Genomic DNA, 21211 nt, shown 5'->3' on the forward strand with positions numbered 1-21211 from the left:
AAGGATTCGTGGACGCACGGAACGCATTTTGAGTGCGCACACGCTCACTGAGCGAGAGGAGAGAAAATTCATAAGAGAGCAGCGTATAGTTGAAAGCGCGCGTCCAGTTTTGTGCACGAGCAAAGGAAATCGGCGTGCGAGCGGAGAGATTCGCGCGCTCGTATGACAAGAATGCGCTCTCGCCTTGTAATAATGCGCTCGCGACATTTGTCATTATAATAACGCCATACGTTTCTTGTTAAGCAATGTTGCCGCTGGACGCAAGCAGCCCTTTAGCTTGTGTTTTTAACAACACATGAAAGTACAGCACAAGACAATGTCTTTAAAATCTGTTAATGAATAAAAAAATTATTTTTACCCTCTGCTCTTGTTGTTTCTTTAATAAATATAAACCAAATTCATTCTCCAAATGTTTTTTAAATGATTTCGTCTTTTATCATTTTAAAAAGTGAGGGGGCACAGTGACTGTATAAAACCCCTGCTGGTTAACTGGTGACGTCATATGTGGGCGGAGTTACAAAACGTACGAACAGATTCATTATAGTTTTCTAATGCAGTGTCGCTGCAGACTGCAGACGAGGCAGCTCTTGCTGTTTGTTCTATGTGTGCGTCCTTGAGACTGTAAGTTTATCTTTAATATTCTAAAATTGTAACGTAAGTGTTGTATCACCGTTCAAGTGCTTTGATGTATTAGCGTGTATTGTATATTTACACTGATTGACACGTAATACGCTAAACATGCTGAATGTGGGCTAATACAGGCCTACGTAGTTTGTTCGATTGGCAGACATCTATATTTCAGTTGTATATAATTTGTTATATTAATATTACTGCTTAAACACCCATATGTTATTTTAATGTTTAACATGTTTACTTTGATCTGAAGTGATAACTTGTGTTATAAGACATTGCTGTAGCGTCCGTTCCGCCTAGCGGCCATTCGAGTGTATTTCAATTTGACCTACTTAAGTTGATTCTATTAACGGTTGCATTATATGCCTGTATATTTCAGAATACTGGTAGTAATTTCATATGTTGAGTTGAATTCTTATTTATTGTCATTATTTGCTGTATTACAGAAACTACACACACACACACACATGCTCTCTGAACCTACAATAATAATGTACCTCTACTGAGAACCATGGTTCAATGACTGAAACCAAGCTGCAAGTAAATTTCCTGGAATAAATAAGAGACTTTTACCTAAAGCTGTCGTGGAACTCCCATTCTTGCATTATACTATAACCTTCTTATCGAGGTTGGGGACAGGTGTTGACACACCAGTATTCTGTGCGCACACATTCGTAACAAGTGGTCCTTCGAGCCGGATGTTGATGTCTTGTCCTCATGGCAACATTTTGGGATTATGATGAACAGAGCCGCCGTCCTAGCAGGATCAGAAGGATTCCTGGACATCTGGAGGACTTTGTACTTACTTCCCCGCCACGACAGCAGCTATCTTCAACCTACTTGCAAGAGAATATACAATACATGCATTCTGATGATGCTGTCTCTGCACGAAACGTGGAATATCATCCAGCGACGCCTGACAGGCTTTGGACTGAGCCGGTAACTGAAACTGGGAGGCTGCGAAGGGTTGAGGAGTGTGTATGGAATGTACAAGAGCAAATCAGGGAATTGCAAAGCACATTACAAATGTCTCTCCAGCAAGGCAAAGGTTCACCCCACATGCATCAGGGCCTAATCTACCCTCAGGCCAAAAGTGTTGGACATCAATTAGCAGTCTCTCACGCAGGCATATCGAAGGAGCCCATCCTGCAACGCAGTGTTAGCCTGCCTCTCATCCGTGTAGACATCAAACCTGGATCACAAACCCCTGATAATGTTGAAACGACAAGGTACTCTTCTCAGTTGATACCTGCTCACTCATCCATCCCTACAGTAGCCCCCTTGCTACCCAGTGAGCAACTAGCTCCATTGTTAACAATGTATCCGGTACAACAGCCAATGTCTCGTTCAGCCTCTGTCCCTCTCACTAGGCATCCTGTAACTGAACATGTGCAATGTCCGGATTCTGCTCCAGCACGCCTGCCGAATAAGGAAGACGTTTCCCTCCAGCCTAGTGTTAGTCAGCAGACATCTCAGCCACAATTCCAGTTTGCTCGACAACAATATGTTTCCCCAATTACCTGGTCTACCTCTACTGTCTACCAACCTGTAGTTGGCCAACAGCCAATTTACATACCTATGATAACTCCTGTGCAGACCACTACTGTGCACCCCCATTTCTCACAAGCTGAGTTAACACATTCATTGCCGGCATATGCTCCAGCACAACATCATGTGCCCCAGTTTCCAGATCATCTCCCACAGCAGTCTGTAAGGTTTTCAGACACGTATACACTGGGCTATCCACCTGGCAGACCCCCAGATGCAATGCCTCGGTCGCAGTCATATTCTACTCCATACCCTTCAGCTGTACCTTCAGCCGTTCAAGTTCCTGGCATAATGGAGATGGCTATTGCTTCCTCTTATGGCGTACCCAAGCCTAAGCTTATCAACTTCACGTCTGGCAAAGAGAGTGATTTTGCTCTGTTGAAAAAAGGACTTGATAGTGTACTAGGTCCTCATGTGCATCTGACAGAAGACTACAAATACCAAGTGCTCATTGATCACCTAAAACTGCCTGCAGCCTTCCAAATCGCAAAAAGGTACATTTATGATCTCATGCCCTGTACACGAGCCATGCAAGCACTGCAACAAAGATATGGACAGCCGAGGCAGCTAGTGCAGGGAGAAATCGGCGATATCCTACGCACCCCTGCATTGAAACCAGGAGATGCTCAGGCCTTCGAGGACTTCGCCTTATCAGTCAACACGCTGGTGGGTCTTCTTAGAACATTGGAAGGGCCTTCTAAGACAGAACTTATGTGTGGATCCCATGTCGATCGACTACTCTCCAAGCTCCCATCATCTTACAGAGATAGCTTTGTTGAACACTGTTTGACTAAGGGCATCCTCCAGAATGGGACCGACAGAACATACACCCTCCCTGACTTAGCAGAGTGGCTTGAGAGAAAATCACAAGCGCTTCAGATATCAAGAAAAGCAGCCGAACTTTACATGTCAGATAGATCTCACCTGGAGCACAGAGAACAGAAAACCCCAAGGCCACCGAAGGTACAGTCTACAATCTACTACGGCATGAATCAGACCACAGAACCCTCAGCCCCAGCTACTTCCTCTTCCCAACCGAAGAAAGATCTGACAAAGGTTAAGAAACGTGAAAGCTTCAAACGGTACTGCCCATTTTGTAAAGGCCAACAGCATTATCTTAACTCTTGTGCTGACTTTAGCAAACTGAACCCAACACAAATATTGGCAGAGATAAAGGATAACAACAGGTGTTGGAAGTGTGGTAGAGGACATGAGCCTGCCAACTGCACCCTGAAAAGTCCCTGCTCTATCTGCGGTGAACAACATTTAGCAGTTCTCCATGAAACAGCATCTGCTATCAACAAGAGCATTCTCACCACGAATACTGTACCCCGAATGGTGTACCTCGATCATGTCACTCACACTGGCAGAGCCATGTTAAAAGTCGTTCAGGTCAGACTTCATAATAATGGGAGAACGTTGGATACGCATGCGATCCTAGATGACGGGTCTGAAAGGACAATAATTCTTCCCACAGCAGTGCATTACCTCGAGCTGGAAAAGGTAGTCGAATCACTAGCCCTCAGGACCATTAGACAAGAGGTAGTTGAGATACAGGGCGCCTCAGTGTCATTTGAATTGTCTACTCCTGCCAACCCTACCATTCGACACAGGATACAAACAGCATTTACTGCTCAAGAGCTGAACCTGGCCAAGCAATCCTGCCCTGTGGATATGTTGAAAAGCAAGTTCAGCCATATTAGGGATATTCCCATTACTGCTTTCAAAGATGTCCAGCCCCTGCTGCTGATCGGGTCCGATTATCCCCAACTTATCACGCCAATAGCCCCAGTTCGTATGGGCACAGTAGGTAGTCCTGTTGCTGTTAGCACAAATTTAGGTTGGGCTATTCAAGGGCCAGCTACTTTCTTAGATCAGCCGTCTGAAACTACCTGCTTAAATACCTCAGTTGTCTGCCCTCCTTCACAAGATCTATACCATCATGTTGAAAGGCTGTGGCAAGTGGACGTACTTCCCTTCCAAACAGCGAAGGACAGTACACGTTCCAAGCAGGATAAAGATGCTCTTACAGTGCTGGAAACAAAAACAAAGAGAGTGGAAGTGGATGGTATATATCACTATGCAACACCTCTCCTTCGCAGGAAAGATGCAAAAGCCCTAAATACTGGCCCAGAATCAGTTATGGCCCTCTTAAGGGCCACAGAAAGGCGCTTGCATCAAAACACCGAACTTGCAGAGGTTTATAATCACGAAATCCATAAACTGGAGAAGGCCGGGTATGCAGTAAAAATCACTCCTGAAGAGGTCAAAGGTACAAATGAGTCATGGTTTATTCCCCACCATCTAGTACACCATAACAACAAAGCCAGAGTTGTGTTTAACTGCTCTTACCAGTACAAGCATGCTTCACTGAATAATCAGCTTATCCCAGGACCGACCTTAGGTCCATCCTTGCTGGGTATTCTTCTCAGATTCAGGCAGTACCCTGTGGCCATCAGTGGTGACATTCGTGCAATGTTTCACCAAATCCGTCTCTTACCAGAATATCAGCCTTTGCTACGCTTCTTGTGGAGAGATCTGGAGAGGGAGAGGAATCCTGACATTTACGAGTGGCGTGTGCTACCATTTGGAACAACATGTAGCCCATGTTGTGCCATATACGCCTCCAGCGTCACGTCATGGACCATCGTGAAACTAACGAAGAGGTTGTGGATTCAGTGTTGCATTCGTTCTATGTGGATAATTGCTTACAGTCCCTTCCTTCCCCAGACAGCGCAAAGCAACTCGTTCACAAAATGCGACAATTACTATCAAACGGGGGGTTTGATATCAGACAATGGGCAAGTAACTACCCTGAAGTAATTGATCACTTACCCACTGATGCACGGTCTGAAAGCTGTGAGTTGTGGCTTACTGCACACAAAACCGACCTACAAGAGTCCACCCTTGGGCTATCATGGCACTGCCCCTCTGACAATCTGGGCTACAAAAGTCGTCAACTATCATCTGAGGAGCCAACCATGCACAATATATACAGAGTGCTAGCCTCACAATATGACCCGCTTGGATATATTTTGCCTTATACCACTCAGGCCAAAATTCTAGTGCAAGCTTTGTGGTCGAAGAAGAGAGGATGGGATGATATCATTGAGGGAGAGATGCTCCATAAATGGCAAGAGTGGATTAAGGAACTCCAGTGTCTGCCCCAAATATGCATACCAAGATGCTATTTCCCACACTGGGCAAACCCAGATTGTAGCTCAATCGAGCTGCATGTGTTTTGTGATGCCTCTCAGCGGGCTTACGGTTCGGTGGCATACCTACGTCTACAAGATGAGGAAGGAGGTGTCCACACCACATTCGTCATGGCCAGGTCTCAAGTGGCCCCCAAAAGACAGTTATCCATACCTCGCCTGGAACTGTGTGGTGCCCTTACTGGAGCCCAGTTGGCCAACCTCCTCATCACTGAGATTACTTTGCCCATCCAAACCACTGTACTGTGGACGGACTCAACCACCGTTCTCACTTGGATTAAATCTGAATCCTGTCATTACAAGGTGTTTGTTGGCACACGGATTGCCGAGATACAAGAATTGACAAACACAGATAGTTGGAAATATGTGAACTCTGGGTTAAACCCTGCGGATGATATTACCAGAGGGAAATCTCTCTACGAGCTCTCTCAGGCAAGTCAGTGGAATCAGGGCCCTCAGTTCCTACAACAACCACCTGAAACCTGGCGAACACAGCCTACATTATCATCAACAGAGGAAGAGGCAAGAAAATCATTCTTCTCCGCTCATGTTACCGTTACCCCGTCTTCTTTGCCAGCTCCAGAGCAATTCGTCACATGGTCAGATTTAGTGCAAGCTACTTACCAGTCTGTGCATGGGGCAGCAACACCCACAATGTCAGCTGCACAACGTATTGACACTGAAATCCTCCTTCTAAGACAGGCCCAGCAGGACAGTTTCCCAGATGATGTCCACGCCTTCCAAAACGGGAAAGCAATAAACTGTAATAGCAGATTAAGCACTCTGTCACCTGAATATGATAAGTAAACAGGATTAATACGAGTGGGCGGTTGCCTTCGGAAAGCAGAGAAACTGGACATTGATGCCTTACATCCAATTGTACTTGCACCTGACCACGCAGTCACTAAACTCATAATACAAGATTATGATAATCGTCTCCTTCACCCTGGACCTGAGCGTGTATTCGCTGAACTGCGAAGAACCTACTGGATACTCCGAGGCAGGCAAGCCATAAAAAAGTTTCAACATCAGTGCAGAGAATGCCGGAAATGGCGCAGTAATCCAATCAACCCTAAAATGGCTGATCTCCCAGCTGCTCGTCTTCGTCTCTACCAGCCCCCGATCTGGTCAACTGGAGTTGACTGCTTTGGACCATTTATTGTTAAGATAGGCAGACGACATGAAAAACGCTGGGGAATCATCTTTAAGTGTCTCACCACAAGGTGTATCCACCTAGATCTTCTGCATAGTATGGATACAGACTCCTTTCTCATGGCTTTACGTCGCATCATTGCCAGATGCGGAAAGCCTTTCGAATTGTTATCGGATCAGGGCACCAATTTTAGAGGTGGGAACCGAGAACTCCAAACTGCTTTCTCGGCCCTTGAGCCAGCAATCAAAGAACAATTGAGTGAACAGAGTATCTCCTTCAAGTTTAACCCGCCACATGCACCTCATTTTGGAGGGACCTGGGAGCGGGAGATCCGCTCCATCAAAGCCTGTCTCCAAGTTGTACTAAAAGATCAAGTTGTGTCCGAGGAAGTCCTGTCTACTGTTCTTGTGGAAGTGGAGGGAATACTTAATTCTAAACCACTTGGTTACGTGTCTTCAGAGATATCAGACACAGACCCCATCACTCCAAATCTGTTGCTCATGGGGCGGCAGGATGCATCTCTGCCTCAAGCAGTTTATGGCACAACAGATCTACTTGGCAAGAGACCGTGGCGCCATAGCCAAGTTATTGCAGACCAATTTTGGAAATCATTCATTCAGAATTACTTGCCAACTCTACAACCTCGTCCTAAATGGAGCCAATCTAAACCGAACCTATCATTGGGACAAGTAGTCATGGTTATGGACTCTCAATTACCAAGGGCCCGTTGGCCTGTTGGCAAAGTGACTTGAGTTGTTCCCAGCAGTGATGGAACGGTTAGAGTAGCAGAAGTAACAATAGGGGACCGCACCTATAACCGCCCTGTTTCTAAACTCATTGTCCTCCCAGAGATGCAAAATGATTAATGCTGTATAACTTAGACACCAGTTGCTCTTGTTGGTTACTAATTTGTTGCACAAATTAGGGGGCGGCTGTATAAAACCCCCTGCTGGTTAACTGGTGACGTCATATGTGGGCGTAGTTACAAAACGTACGAACAGATTCATTATAGTTTTCTAATGCAGTGTCGCTGCAGACTGCAGACGAGGCAGCTCTTGCTGTTTGTTCTATGTGTGCGTCCTTGAGACTGTAAGTTTATCTTTAATATTCTAAAATTGTAACGTAAGTGTTGTATCACCGTTCAAGTGCTTTGATGTATTAGCGTGTATTGTATATTTACACTGATTGACACGTAATACGCTAAACATGCTGAATGTGGGCTAATACAGGCCTACGTAGTTTGTTCGATTGGCAGACATCTATATTTCAGTTGTATATAATTTGTTATATTAATATTACTGCTTAAACACCCATATGTTATTTTAATGTTTAACATGTTTACTTTGATCTGAAGTGATAACTTGTGTTATAAGACATTGCTGTAGCGTCCGTTCCGCCTAGCGGCCATTCGAGTGTATTTCAATTTGACCTACTTAAGTTGATTCTATTAACGGTTGCATTATATGCCTGTATATTTCAGAATACTGGTAGTAATTTCATATGTTGAGTTGAATTCTTATTTATTGTCATTATTTGCTGTATTACAGAATACACACACACACACACATGCTCTCTGAACCTACAATAATAATGTACCTCTACTGAGAACCATGGTTCAATGACTGAAACCAAGCTGCAAGTAAATTTCCTGGAATAAATAAGAGACTTTTATCTAAAGCTGTCGTGGAACTCCCATTCTTGCATTATACTATAACCTTCTTATCGAGGTTGGGGACAGGTGTTGACACACCAGTATTCTGTGTGCACACATTCGTAACAGTGACTGAAGTGGCTGGGCCATGCCCCCTAGTGCCCCCTCGTGGCGCTGACTCTGAATAGAAACGTCTTTTGGCCGTTGTTAACTTTGATTTGACACCGGAAAAGATTTGGGCTAGTTTTCACTTCTTTTGGGCGGGTTTTGAGGGGTCATTGGGCTGCTTTCAGGAAGCTAGTTAGCAAGATCCCTGTGACCAGCAGCAATGACAAGGTAAACTAACGTTTACATGATGACTAGCTAGAATTCTATATAATGTAGTTCAGTGATGAGATGGGACTATTTTCTATTTAAATACCTTTGAAAAAATTAATTGTATTTTGTATTTAAATGTGTTTAATCTTAGTATTTTTGTATTTTCAAACTGAAATACTTTTTGCCAATCAACCTCTGTATTAGACTGTTAGGCTATTATTTTGTAATAGTATTTTGAATTTAAATGCATTTATTCTAGTATTTTTTTGTATTTATTTGTGTATAGCCTAGTTAATTCAAGAAATCAGCAGTCTAGAGATTGATTGGAAAATACAAAAATACAAAGACATTTTGTCATTTTAGAATGTTAAGTTCTACTTCTGTAGTTATTTTGGTGAAAGTAACTCAATAGTAATACAGGAGTCATGTAACGTATTACAATTCTGAGACAGTAATATTGCAAGGTAAGGGATTACTTTTAAATAACAGTAACAAGTAATCTGTAATGTATTAATGTATTGTGTATGTATTAACACTGCAAAACACTTATATTAAAGTAAAAAAAAGATGAAAATGACAAGTAATAAGTTATATAAAACATTAAATGTATTCACCTTAACAGAAAAGTTGAACATTTTAATACAAGCTTTTTATCCTTTTCAACTAACTGTTCAGGCGATAATTAACCAGTCTGACTAAATGAGTGAAGTTCATTCACATCCTACGTTCTCATGTGGTTCACTGAGCTTTGAATGATTCGCTGATCTCTTAAATTCTGTTTAAATGAATCTGTTCAAATGAGTCATTTGTGTGCGAGTCGGTCTGATCGCAATGTGCGTTCATACTGGCGAACTCGCTGTGTGTAGTGTATAACGCTGATTTTACGAGCCAACTTCACAGCTAAAAACATTACAATGATGTACAGCACGTTTATTTAAGAAACCTTGTCAAACAATTGAACGTGAAACACATGAACAGCCGTCAAACACAGCTAATACAGCTCCTAAACTCTTCTACTGAACTCTTCAGCGCCTCACTGTGCTGATAACGAAACAGCGCCTCTATTGTGGTGTAACTGCAGTTACAAATGACAATCTGTTTAATAATGCACGCAGTGTTTTTTGTGAAGACACTCGACATAATTTTGTCGGAGTCAGAGGCGGCACAAAATTTGGCTGAGGCGGCCGGCTCCAATATCTTTATGCAGGAAAACCCCTGTCTTATTTCCATCACGGTCCTCGATGTTCACAAGCTATATACAGAAGTGACAGAAAAATAGCATCTCCTAACCAAATACTAATACAAAATGTAAACAATCCACATCACTATAAACTAAATCCACCCACAAACTAGCTAGCATCCGCAAACGAAAACTCCGGAAGTCTGTTGTTCTCTTTATTGACGCTGGTAAATATTGTTGTTTACGCAACAATATTTTCATATAAAAACTTTAACAAACGCCTCGTACACACATTTGAGATTACGTGAACGCACTCTTTTACTGGTGTAAGTCAAGCAGTCATATAAGCAGAATGATTTTAAACTGTTTTCACTTTCATATACACATTTGATGAAATATTCCACTTGTATTTAAGAAGTTAAGCACTCAAATTACATCTAAAAGTTAAACAAAAAGTATAGCTATATTTCTAGTGCATGTGCTGCTTTGAACACCTGTGACATGCTGAGTTTACTGTTTTAATGACAGCGAGGAGTGCGAGGTGCATTATAATTCCTCTTAAACGAAATTGCAGAACTCGTGTTGTAGAAATACTTCTAGAGAGAACAATGATCAACGGTGCGCACCTTGATATTCTTGTGGACACTGTGCAATCCAGTGGTGGAGCGGTCCATTGGCTCATAGCTTCCACATGTCTCATACCGTCACGTGAATGTAAATATGCACATGTAAATGATGTGTAGATGAGTTGATGTGTAGTGAAACTAGGTGTTGTTAGCTCTGTATATGGTTACATCGGGGAGGAGATTGGGTGGAGATACACGTACGCACAGTCTTCCCCTGACTGGCATTTAGAAAGTGGATTATGTGCAGGTGCTGGCGTAATCTAACTTTTGTGCGTGCGCACACGTTCAGGGTGAAATCTACAGAAAGTGGTGTAAACGAGACCCCAGGTGTACTGACACAACTGTGAAGCTCAGTGTTTCAGGAGATTGACAGCTGCTGATTTAAAGTATAAAGTTGCTACCGTCTTTAACCATTAAACATACAAATGTACTTTTGATTTGCTTTTCTAAAAACCACCACAACCTTTCCATGTGCGTCTGGTGTATTCTCTTTTATACACTGTTCTCACTAAACCATGATTGTCTGTGTGATGTTTCCAGCTGCCAGACTGCATTGTTTTAATTCTCTCTCTGGACTCATAATGATGACACGAGTGACTTGTGTTTGTTCCTCTAGCGGTCCGGAATGACCGAAATAAGAAAAAGAAGGAGATTCCTAAGCAGGACTTGTGTGAGAGTTATGAACTGACGGCAGAGCTGGAGATGATCATTGAGAAGATACGGAAAGCTCATCAGGAGACGTTTCCTTCTCTCTGTCAACTGGGAAAATACACCACCGTAAGTCACACATCACACATTAGCATCACTTCATCTTTATCTGGATGCAATGGGTTCCATCGCTTCTTTCTTGAGTTTAGACTAACCTGTTTCAAAAGATCATTTATTAAAACTTGAAAAGCTGGTGGCATCACACACAGATCACCGCATCAGTACATGACATTTTCACTTCACTTCACTTCTGTCATGATGATGTAATGCAGAATAATGCATTCTAGAGAAATGATGCAGTGATGATGATCAAATATCGGTTGGTGTGTGTGAGGTTCAGGGTAAATGAGTTTGATCTCGTACTGTCATTCTTCATTCGCAGCAGAGATGAATGCTAACATCTGAAATATCCCGTCAGAACATTCGGTGCGTTTTAGAGTACTGTTCACACTAGAGGAAATCAAATACAGTTCTAAACATGATGTGGTGTGTGTTCATTTGAACGGAAGTTGTCATTTGTGTCTTCTTGACTTACTGCTGGTGTAATAACAGACAGAGAGAGAGAGAGAGAGAGAGTTATGTCATGTGTTGTGAACACACCTGTTAACACTGTGTGTGGATGCCGGACACGGTTTGTTCAGTTATCAGTGTCTGAGTGTTTTATTTATCATATAATAATATTGTGACAGTCCACAGATATAAACTGATACATGGATTGTCACGGTCAGAGATATTCACTTCTGCTGTTGTTTCTTGTGCAGGTTTTGCAGCATTTATGAATGTATGTTAACAGAAGGTAATAATACAGTTGATCATTGTTCAAATAAAGGTGCTTCACGATGCCATAGAAGAACTTATTTTTTATTTAACACCGTGTCTACATCGGATGCGGCGCGGCACGATGTAGACACGACAAGAGACAATAGAATGCATTAGAACCCATTATAATTTTCAATTTGGTCCACACCGGACGTGGCGCGATGCGGCGCGACTATCCCATTAGAACAAGCCGTGTGTCGAGTCGCATCGCTCCGCGTCGCGTCCGGTCCGGTGTAGACACGGTGTAAATCCCTGGACCACAAAACCAGTCGTAAGGGTACTTTTTGGAGATTTATACATCATCTGAAAGCAGAATAAATAAGCTTTCCACTGATGTGTGGTTTGTTAGGATCGGACAATATTTGTCAGAGGTACAACTGAGGGTTAAAAAAATCAAAACTATTGAGAAAATAGCCTTTAAAGTTGTTAATCAGAGGCGCTGTAGCAGGGTGTTGTTAAGAAGACAAAGGTTTGTTTTAACACTCTGTATTGGCTCACCGCTGTAATGACGCTGTAGAGAGGAGATGAACCCCAAAGCTTTAAGGAAGGAACCCTCCATCACTTCCTCCCCTCACCATCCTGGACAGCACTGTGGATACTGTGGAGTCATTCAGGTTCCTGGGCTCCACCATCTCTCAGGACCTGAAGTGGGAGTCCCACATAGACTCCATTGTAAAGAAGGCCCAGCAGAGGTTATACTTCCTCCGTCAATTGAGGAAGTTCAACCTACCACAGGAGCTACTGACCCAGTTCTACTCAGTGGTCATCGAATCTGTTCTGTGCACTTCAATTACTGTTTGGTATGGCTCGGCCACCAAATCAGACCTACGAAGACTACAACGGACAGTTCGTAGTGCTGAGAAAATTATTGGTGCTCCTCTGCCCACACTTCAGGACCTGTACGATTCCAGAGTGAAAAACAGGGCAAGAAAAATCATCATTGACTCCACACACCCAGCACACAAACTCTTTGATCTGCTGCCCTCTGGCCGGCGCTTTAGAGCACCAAACACCAGGACTTCCAGACACAGAAGCAGCTTCTTCCCCCAGGCAATCTCCCTCCTAAACAGATAACTGCTCCTTAAGAGCAATATTCCACTTCCACTACTCCTATAGTGTGCACTACTGTGCCTTATTATATCTACATCTTATGTATACATGTATATAACACTACCTCTACTTACTAAATTATCCATTTGCACAAGTGTACATACAATCTGTTAATATGTATATGCTACTATATACTACCCGGTACAATGTCTCTTATATGTTATTATCCCCCATTTTCTGTAAAATAGTCTTTATTTTATATATGCACAATTTAGAATCTTTTAGACTGTAAATCGTATTATATTGTATTGTCATTGTGTTAAATGTCTGTACTAGAAGCTTCCAACACCAAAGAAAATTCCTTGTGTGTGCAAGCACACTTGGCAATAAAGCTCTTCTGATTCTGATTCTGATTCTGATTCTGATTTAAGTACACACCAAACTTGAGTGGGTGATTTTCAAAGAGCAGACAGCAGCGAGTGAAGTTTGTAGGCGTGTTTCTGGACATTTTGTGAGCGATTTTGCTCCATCCACTCCACTTATGTTAGGATATTTTCAACATATCTTCATGAAACATGATCTTAACATCCTAATGATTTTAGGCATAAAAGAAAAATTGATCATTTTGACCCACACAATGTTTTGTTGGCTTATACACATGACAAATATACCTGTGCTACTTAAGACTGGTTTTGTGATCCAGGGTCACATGGTTCCATAAAGAGACTTAAGAATCTGAAGAACCTTTCTGTTTCACATAAGGTTCTTTGTGGCAAAAAAAGATTCTTCAGATTATATAAAGATAAGAAAGAGATGGTTCTTTAAAGGGGTCATGTGGCGGGAACACGTGTTTTTCTGTGTCTTTGGTGTGTCTTTTGTGCTTGCTTTGTTATGTGTGGAAGACACATGGCCATTGTTGTCACTTTGCGCTACGTGTCCTCCTGTCATGTCGCTCAGGCCAGCCCTCCTGACTCCCGTAATCATGCCCTTAGTGTTTGATCTTCGTCACCTGCCCATCACCTCCCTTTTGTAACTATCCCTCGTTAGTGTTTCCTACTTAATGTCCCTTTGTTCTCTGTCTGGCACGGTTTTATGGAAGTTTACCCCTTTCGTCTATGGATTACATTTTTGGATTTCTGGTTTTAGTTTGTGTCGAGTTTTCCCCCATCGTGGGTTTTGTGTTGTATTTCTTTTATAATAAAAGACCTTAGTTTACCGTTTTTCTGCCTGCGCTTGGGTTCTGTTTCCTCCCGTTCCGTGACAGAACAAAACCACCACTAATGAACCCAGCAGGCAACAGCTCGACCCGGACTTGGTGGCAGGCGATCACTTCCGATGTCCAGAAGGGCAACGGTCCTTTTCCTCCTCAGGGCGATCGGACCCTGGAGGAGTATGCCCGGGCATTGGTGGCTAGGCTGGGCTTTCTTCCAGAGATCCTGCTGAACTCATACTTCCTCGCAGGCCTCGTCAGTCCTCCTCCACCGGATGAACGGGAGAGGATGATCCGGGGGCCTTTCCAGGATCTGGTAAAGGATCTCTCTTCCAGAGGCCCCCAGGACTCCTCCCGTCCCCACCTGGGTTCAATCCCAGAGGACGGCGTTCTGACCACTGGGATGGTGAGAGTCTCAGGTCCATTCGCCTCATCCTCCGCTAGTGCTGGCCCTCCCAGTCTCCGTGGAAGGGGGGATCGTTTCCTCCGCCACCAACACCAGCCACGGCTCCGGTCCAGTCGGCACCTAGTCCAGTCCAGCCGACAGTCCAGCCGGCACCCAGTCCAGTCCAGCCGGCACCCATTCCGGTCCAGTCGGTACCCAGTCCGGTCCAGCTGACAGTCCAGCCGGTACCCAGTCCAGTCCAGTCGATATCTAGTCCGGTCCAGCCGACAGTCCAGCCGACACCCAGTCCGGCCCAGCCGACAGTCCGACAGTTGTTACCCTGTTGTCTGTGGATCACCCTGTTCAACTGTGGATTACCTTTTGGATTTCTGTTTTTAATTTGTGCCGAGTTTTCCCCCATCGTGGGTTTTGTGTTGTATCTTTAATAATAAAAGACCTCAGTTTACCGTTTTCCTGCCTGCACTTGGGTTCTGTTTCCTCCCGTTCCGTGACATGTATTAGACACGTAAAATTGCAGAAATGAAAGTGTGGGAACAAAAGATGCATTCTTTCTGAAAGCGAATGCTCACCCAGACCTGCCTGAAACGCCTCGAGTAGCCACACCCCCACAAATCTACGTCAGTTGGTGTTCTGATTTGACTAAGACCGCCCAAATGTACACACAAGTAAGGTGGGCGTACCTGTCAGTACAATTGAAGAGGAACCTGATGTTCCCAATATGGTAAGAGCTGTTACATTTCCCTCACACGCTTGCAGTATTCCACCAATCACTACGCACTGGTGAAGTGGCCAATCACAGCACACCTCGCTTTTCAGAGCCATGAGCTTTGTTAAACATCTGCACGTTTCAGAGAGGCGGAGCAAAGAGGAGATACAAACATGCACGGTGTGTGGAGAATACAACGTTTTTCAACCTTAAATCCTGTATACACATTGAGTTACATCTAAAACAAACCATAATATTCGTTTAGCCGTGTCATATGACCCCTTTAAAGAATCTTTGATTGATTGCTTCTTTGTGGAACCAAAAATGGTCTTCTATGGCATTGCTGTGAAGAACCGTCTAAGCACCTTTATTTTTAAGAGCGTATGTTAGTTTACTGTGCATTAATTCATGTGAAGACAAACACCATTTATTTTTTTTAAATGTACTAGTAAATGTTGAAAAAGATGTCTCATAGCACACAAGAACCAATGACGTCACTGACATTAAAACCAAACATGAGTATTCAATAAGACACGAGTAGAGCTGTGAGAGCAGATACACATGTCCATTTCTCTCTGTTCCTCTCTCAGAAGATCTGGAATGTATTCATTTTAGTGCTGTCAATCCAATAAAGAAAATTAACTCATTATTCACACATTTTTTTGGAAATTAATTGCGATTAATTTCACATGATATTATTGTTTTTAAATAGACTTTTAGATCAGAAGATCAGATCAGAAAGAGCTTTATTGCCAAGTATGTTTGCACATACAAGGAATTTGTTTTGGTGACAGGAGCATCCAGAACACAGAAACAGCAACAACAGTACACAGAGACCATAACACAATAGAATACAGTACACAATGATTTAAATAAGGGCCTATGGGTATAAAAAATTAAGAAATACAATACAATAAACATAAGATAAAGATATAGAGAGTGTAAAGCTATGTATGTATGTAAATATGTACAAGTAAAAAATAAGAATAGACTATTTTAGTACAAGGTATGTGCTATATACAGCAGAATGAATGAAATATAATTTACAGAAAAAGTTGTATAAAAATAGATAGTGTATTATCTGGAGGATACAATTAATATTGCACTCAATTATTATTGCACAGAGTTATTAATTGCACGGTGTGTAAAAACATTTAACTGTTCAAGAGATAGATGGCCTGAGGGAAGAAGCTGTTTTTGTGTCTGGTTGTTTTGGTGCTCAGTGCTCTGCAGCATTGTGAAGAGATGATGGCTTGGATGTGAGAGGTCCAGGGTGATGTTCTGAGCCCTTTTCCTCACTCTGGATGTATACAGTTCTTGGAGGGTGGGCAGGGGAGCACCAATGATCTTCTCAGCAGTCCGAACTGTCCTCTGTAGTCTTCTGATGTCTGACTTTGTGGCTGAGCCAAACCAGACAGTGATGGATGTGCAGAGGACAGACTCCATGACAGCTGAGTAAAACTCTTTTAATAGAGTTTGTGGTAGGTTGAACTTCTTCAGCTGATGTAAGAAGTACAACCTTTGCTGGGCTTTTTGAGCAATGGAGCCAATGTGATTGTCCCACTTCTGAGAGATGGTGGTGCCCAGGAACCTGAATGACTCCACTGCTGCCACAGTGCTGTTCGTGATGGTGAGAGGGGGGAGTGCAGGGGGGTTTCTCCTGAAGTCCACAATCATCTCCACTGTTTTAAGCGTGTTCAGCTCCAAGTTGTTATGACTGCACCAGACAGCCAGCTGCTCAGCCTCCTGTCTGTACGCAGACTCATCACCATCCTGGATGAGGCCAATGAGTGTGGTGTCGTCTGCGAACTTCAGAAGTCTGACAGAAGGGTCCTGGACAGTGCAGTCATTTGTGTACAGGGAGAAGAGCAGTGGGGAGAGAACGCACCCCTGGGGGGCGCCAGTGCTGATTGTGTGGGTGCTGGATGTGAGTTTCCCCAGTCTCACTTACTGCTGCTTGTCTGTCAGAAAGCTGGTGATCCACTGACAGATAGAGCCAGGAACAGATAGCTGGGTTAACTTTGTCTGGAGCAGTGATGGGATGATGGTGTTGAAAGCGGAGCTGAAGTCCACAAACAGGATCCTCACATAGGTCCCTGGTCTATCCAGATGTTTCAGGACAAAATGCAGCCCCATGTTAACTGCATCCTCAACAGACCTGTTTGCTCTGTAGGCAAACTGCAGGGGGTCCAGTAAGGGTTCTGTGATGTCCTTCAGATAAGCCAGTACCAGTCTCTCGAATGACTTCATGACCACAGATGTGAGAGCGACGGGTCTGTAGTCATTCAGTCCTGTGATTTTGGGTTTCTTTGGGATGGGGATTATGGTGGAGCGCTTGAAACAGGAAGGAACTGTGCACAGCTCCAGTGATCTGTTGAAGATCTGTGAGAAGATGAAGGCCAGTTGAATAGCACAGCTTTTAAGACAGGCTGGGGAGATACCATCTGGGCCTGGTGCTTTTCTTGTCTTTTGTTTCCTAAAGACTCGGCACACATCCTCTTCACTGATCTGAAGTGCAGGAGGTGGGGTGACTGAAGGTGATCGGTGTTGTGTAGAGAGAATGTCAGAGTTGGCGTGAGGTGTAAAGTTAGCATTTTCAAATCTGCAGTAAAAGTCATTCAGATCATTGACCAGGTTTTGATTGCCTGCAAAATTGGGGGATGGTAGCTTGTAGTTGGTGATGTCTTTAAGGCCTTTCCACACAGACGCAGGGTCGTTGGCTGAAAACCGGTTCACTTTCTGTCGGTCTCTCGACGTTGTGTCGAACCGACTGATGGGGTTCGTCCCTGAGAACCAATCGCTTCCGACTACTTAGAAAAGGCCAATGAAAATTGGCAAATGAAATTTGCATGCCGGACTCCGCCCCGGAAATCCGGGTATAAAAGTGAGACGGCGTGCATCATTCATTCACCTTTTGTTCTTCGGAGCCTTCGCTGATGAAGATCGACTCTTGCTACTTAGCAAAAAATTCTACATTGCCGGTTCTACGACGTGGTGCAGCGGACTGTCCCTTCCTGCAGCGACTTCCCCTGGGCGTCTCGGCGGTTCCAGAGGTGTTCGAGCTGCAGACGGTGACTCACCGTCTGCATTCTAAAAGAGCTAATTTCTCCAGCGCGGCATGTCCCGCTGTTCTCGTGGGTGCGGTGTCCTCATCGAGGAAGGGGACAAGCACGATGTCTGTGTCAGGTGTTTGGGGGTCCAACACGCTGAGGCAGCCTTCGTGGACTCATCTTGCCCGCACTGCGGGCAGATGGTCATAGAGACGTTGCGCTCACGGGTGGCTGTCTTCTCCCGAGAACCAGCCACCACCTCGCAGGCTTCCCGGGCTGTGACGAGGATGGCTAAGGCCATTCCGTCCGCCAAGGCGAGCGGCGAGGGTGATATGGGGGTTTCTGCGAGCGCTAATCCGTCAGCTAAGTGCTCGCGGACCGCTCGCACCCCGTCTCGCTCGCCTCACCGTTCCCTAGCTGGCGGTGCCACACTGTCGGCGTCCTCCTTCACGTATTCGGACACGATGCGTGATGATGATGAGATGTCCATCGCAGCATCGGAGAGCGAATTGCTGGCATCCGATCCCGACGACTCTCTGCAGCTCCCCCCCAAGGGGGGACGAGCTCAGGAGGTAGCGGATGTCGAGATGTCGGCCATGCTTTCCCGGGCCGCCGTGTGCATTGGGTTAGAGTGCACTCCGGTGCCTCTCCCCCAGCGCTCACGGTTGGACACTTGGTTCTTGGGCTCTGAGCGCGACTCCAAGCCGCGCCCAACCCTGGTTCAGTTCTTCCCGGAAGTGCATGAGGAACTGACGAAGACGTGGAACGCCCCTTTCTCGGCGCGTACACGTCAAACCGGTTCCGTCGCTCTCTCTTCCCTCGATGGTGGGGCAGCTAAGGGTTACATCGACGTGCCCCAGGTGGAACGTGCAGTCGCGGTGCACCTGTGCCCGCAGGCGGCGTCCATCTGGAGAGGTTGACCGAAACTCCCGTCCAAGGCGTGTAGGACTTCGGCATCGCCGGTGTCAAAGGCCTACACTGCCGCGGGCCAAGCTGCCTCCTCTCTCCACGCCATGGCCATCCTGCAGGTCCACCAGGCCAAGGCGTTGAAAGAGATCCACGAGGGTAAGACCAACCCGGGGTTAATGCAGGAACTCCGCACCGCCACCGACCTCGTGGGCCCTGGGTCGGGCGATGTCCACCATGGTGGTCCAGGAGAGGCATCTCTGGCTCAACCTTGCGCAGATGAGCGACGCCGAGAAAGTCCGCTTTCTCGACGCGCCCATTGCGCAGGGTGGGCTGTTTGGTGACACTGTCGAGGACTTCGCTCAGCAGTTCTCGACAGTGAAGAAGCAGACGGAGGCGATTAGCCATATCCTACCCCGCCGGGACTCGGCCGCCCGCAGACCTTCGAGTTCCCGTGCAGCCTCTGCTCCCCCAGGGAGGTTAACACCATCTGGCCCGATCCCAGCCATATCATCGCTGGACGGTCGATCCGGGACGGTTCCTGCCCCGTTCCAAGATCAGCTAGGCCCCTATGGGGGCCTAGTGCCCACTTTTTCACAAAAAGAGTTTCCAATCTCCCTGGGTGTTCTTCACAGCGCTCTCACCCTCTGTCAGACGGTGTTCGGCCACTCGACGTTGCGTCTTGGCGAGGCGCAACATCAAATGTATTTTGCAGCCCTCAGCACTCTCAAATCGACGGTGCGTGGAGCTGCATCGCCAGGCAGGCAAACCAGCAGAGCCAGTCTTCTTCCCGGGGGCCCCCGGCGAGAGACCCGCACTGCCAGCCATCGAACCACCCCCCGGGGGGTCGATGAAGCAGATCGTTCCCTTAGTCCCCCTGTCACGGTCCCTGGGAGCTTGGCTCTAGCTTCCCACACCGTCACGGTGGCTGAGAAGGACGATCTGTCTCGGCTATGCGATCCAGTTCGCCAGAAACCCGCCCAAGTTTCGGGGCATCCTCGCCACCTCGGTCAGAGGCCGGGATGCTCCCGTACTACGGGGCGAGGTCGCCACCCTTCTAGCGAAGGGTGCGATCGAGTCCGTACCCTTAGCCGAGATGTCCAAGGGGTTTTACAGCCCTTACTTCATCGTCCCCAAAAAAGGCAGGGGGGGGTGCGCCCCATCCTAGATCTGCGTACCCTGAACAGACACCTGCACAAGCTGCCGTTCAGGATGCTCACGCAGAAGCGCATTCTGGCATCTGTCAGATGTCAGGATTGGTTCATGGCAATCGACCTGAAGGACGCTTACTTTCATGTCTCGATTCTCCCTCGTCATCGCCCGTTCCTACGGTTCCTTTCGAGGGTCGGGCATATCAGTACAGAGTCCTCCCCTTCAGTCTGTCTCTGTCTCCACAAGTCTTTACGAAGATCGTGGAGGCCGCCCTCTCTCCCCTCAGGGAGAGAGGTGTGAGGGTACTTGTAGCGGGTTCGCTAGGGTAAGGAAGGAAGAGGACGAGGTTGGCGAGTCTGACACGAACTTTTATTCCACGTAAGACAACAAAACATAAAGGTAAACAGCACATAAATCCACGGCTTTTCCTTCAGCCTGGTTTCCGACGATTCACGTCTAAGAAAGTCCTTGGTTCTCTCCTGAGAGGTTTGGCAACGTGGCAGTCCGAGTCTCGTCCGTCTCTCTCTCACCCGATTGTGCCTTCCTCGGGTGTTTATATTGTCTCCCCGCGCCCTTACTGGAACAAGAGACAGGTGTTGGCTGTTTGCATTTACTCCACTCACTTACCGCTCGTCTCCTAGCTCTCTCTCCTGCCGCATCCCTCGCTACACCACGCCCCCCTCGCCACATACCCCCACCGCCTGATTCAGGCCGGGGAACCGTCCGGCCTGCAGCCCCCCCCCATTCCTGGAGAGGAAGTCGGCTACAACCATTCGCGCCCCCGGCCTGTGGACCACCTGGAACTTAAAAGGCTGTAGCGCCAGATACCAACGGGTGATCCTGGCGTTGGTATCTTTCATGCGGTGGAGCCACTGCAGGG

General features: G+C 45.8%; 1 protein-coding gene across 2 annotated transcripts in view; it reads left to right on the forward strand.

Moving 5' to 3' along the window:
* The window catches only part of LOC130567419 (retinoic acid receptor beta-like), a 275560-nt gene that overhangs the window by 241381 nt on the left and 12968 nt on the right, over positions 1-21211 (forward strand). For both annotated transcript variants that reach the window (XM_057355499.1, XM_057355500.1), the window contains one exon: positions 10941-11101. In XM_057355499.1, the coding sequence (XP_057211482.1) occupies positions 10941-11101 (161 nt within the window). The remainder of the gene's footprint in view (positions 1-10940; positions 11102-21211) is intronic.

Source organism: Triplophysa rosa, linkage group LG16, assembly GCF_024868665.1.
Source record: "Triplophysa rosa linkage group LG16, Trosa_1v2, whole genome shotgun sequence".
NCBI lineage: Eukaryota > Metazoa > Chordata > Actinopteri > Cypriniformes > Nemacheilidae > Triplophysa > Triplophysa rosa.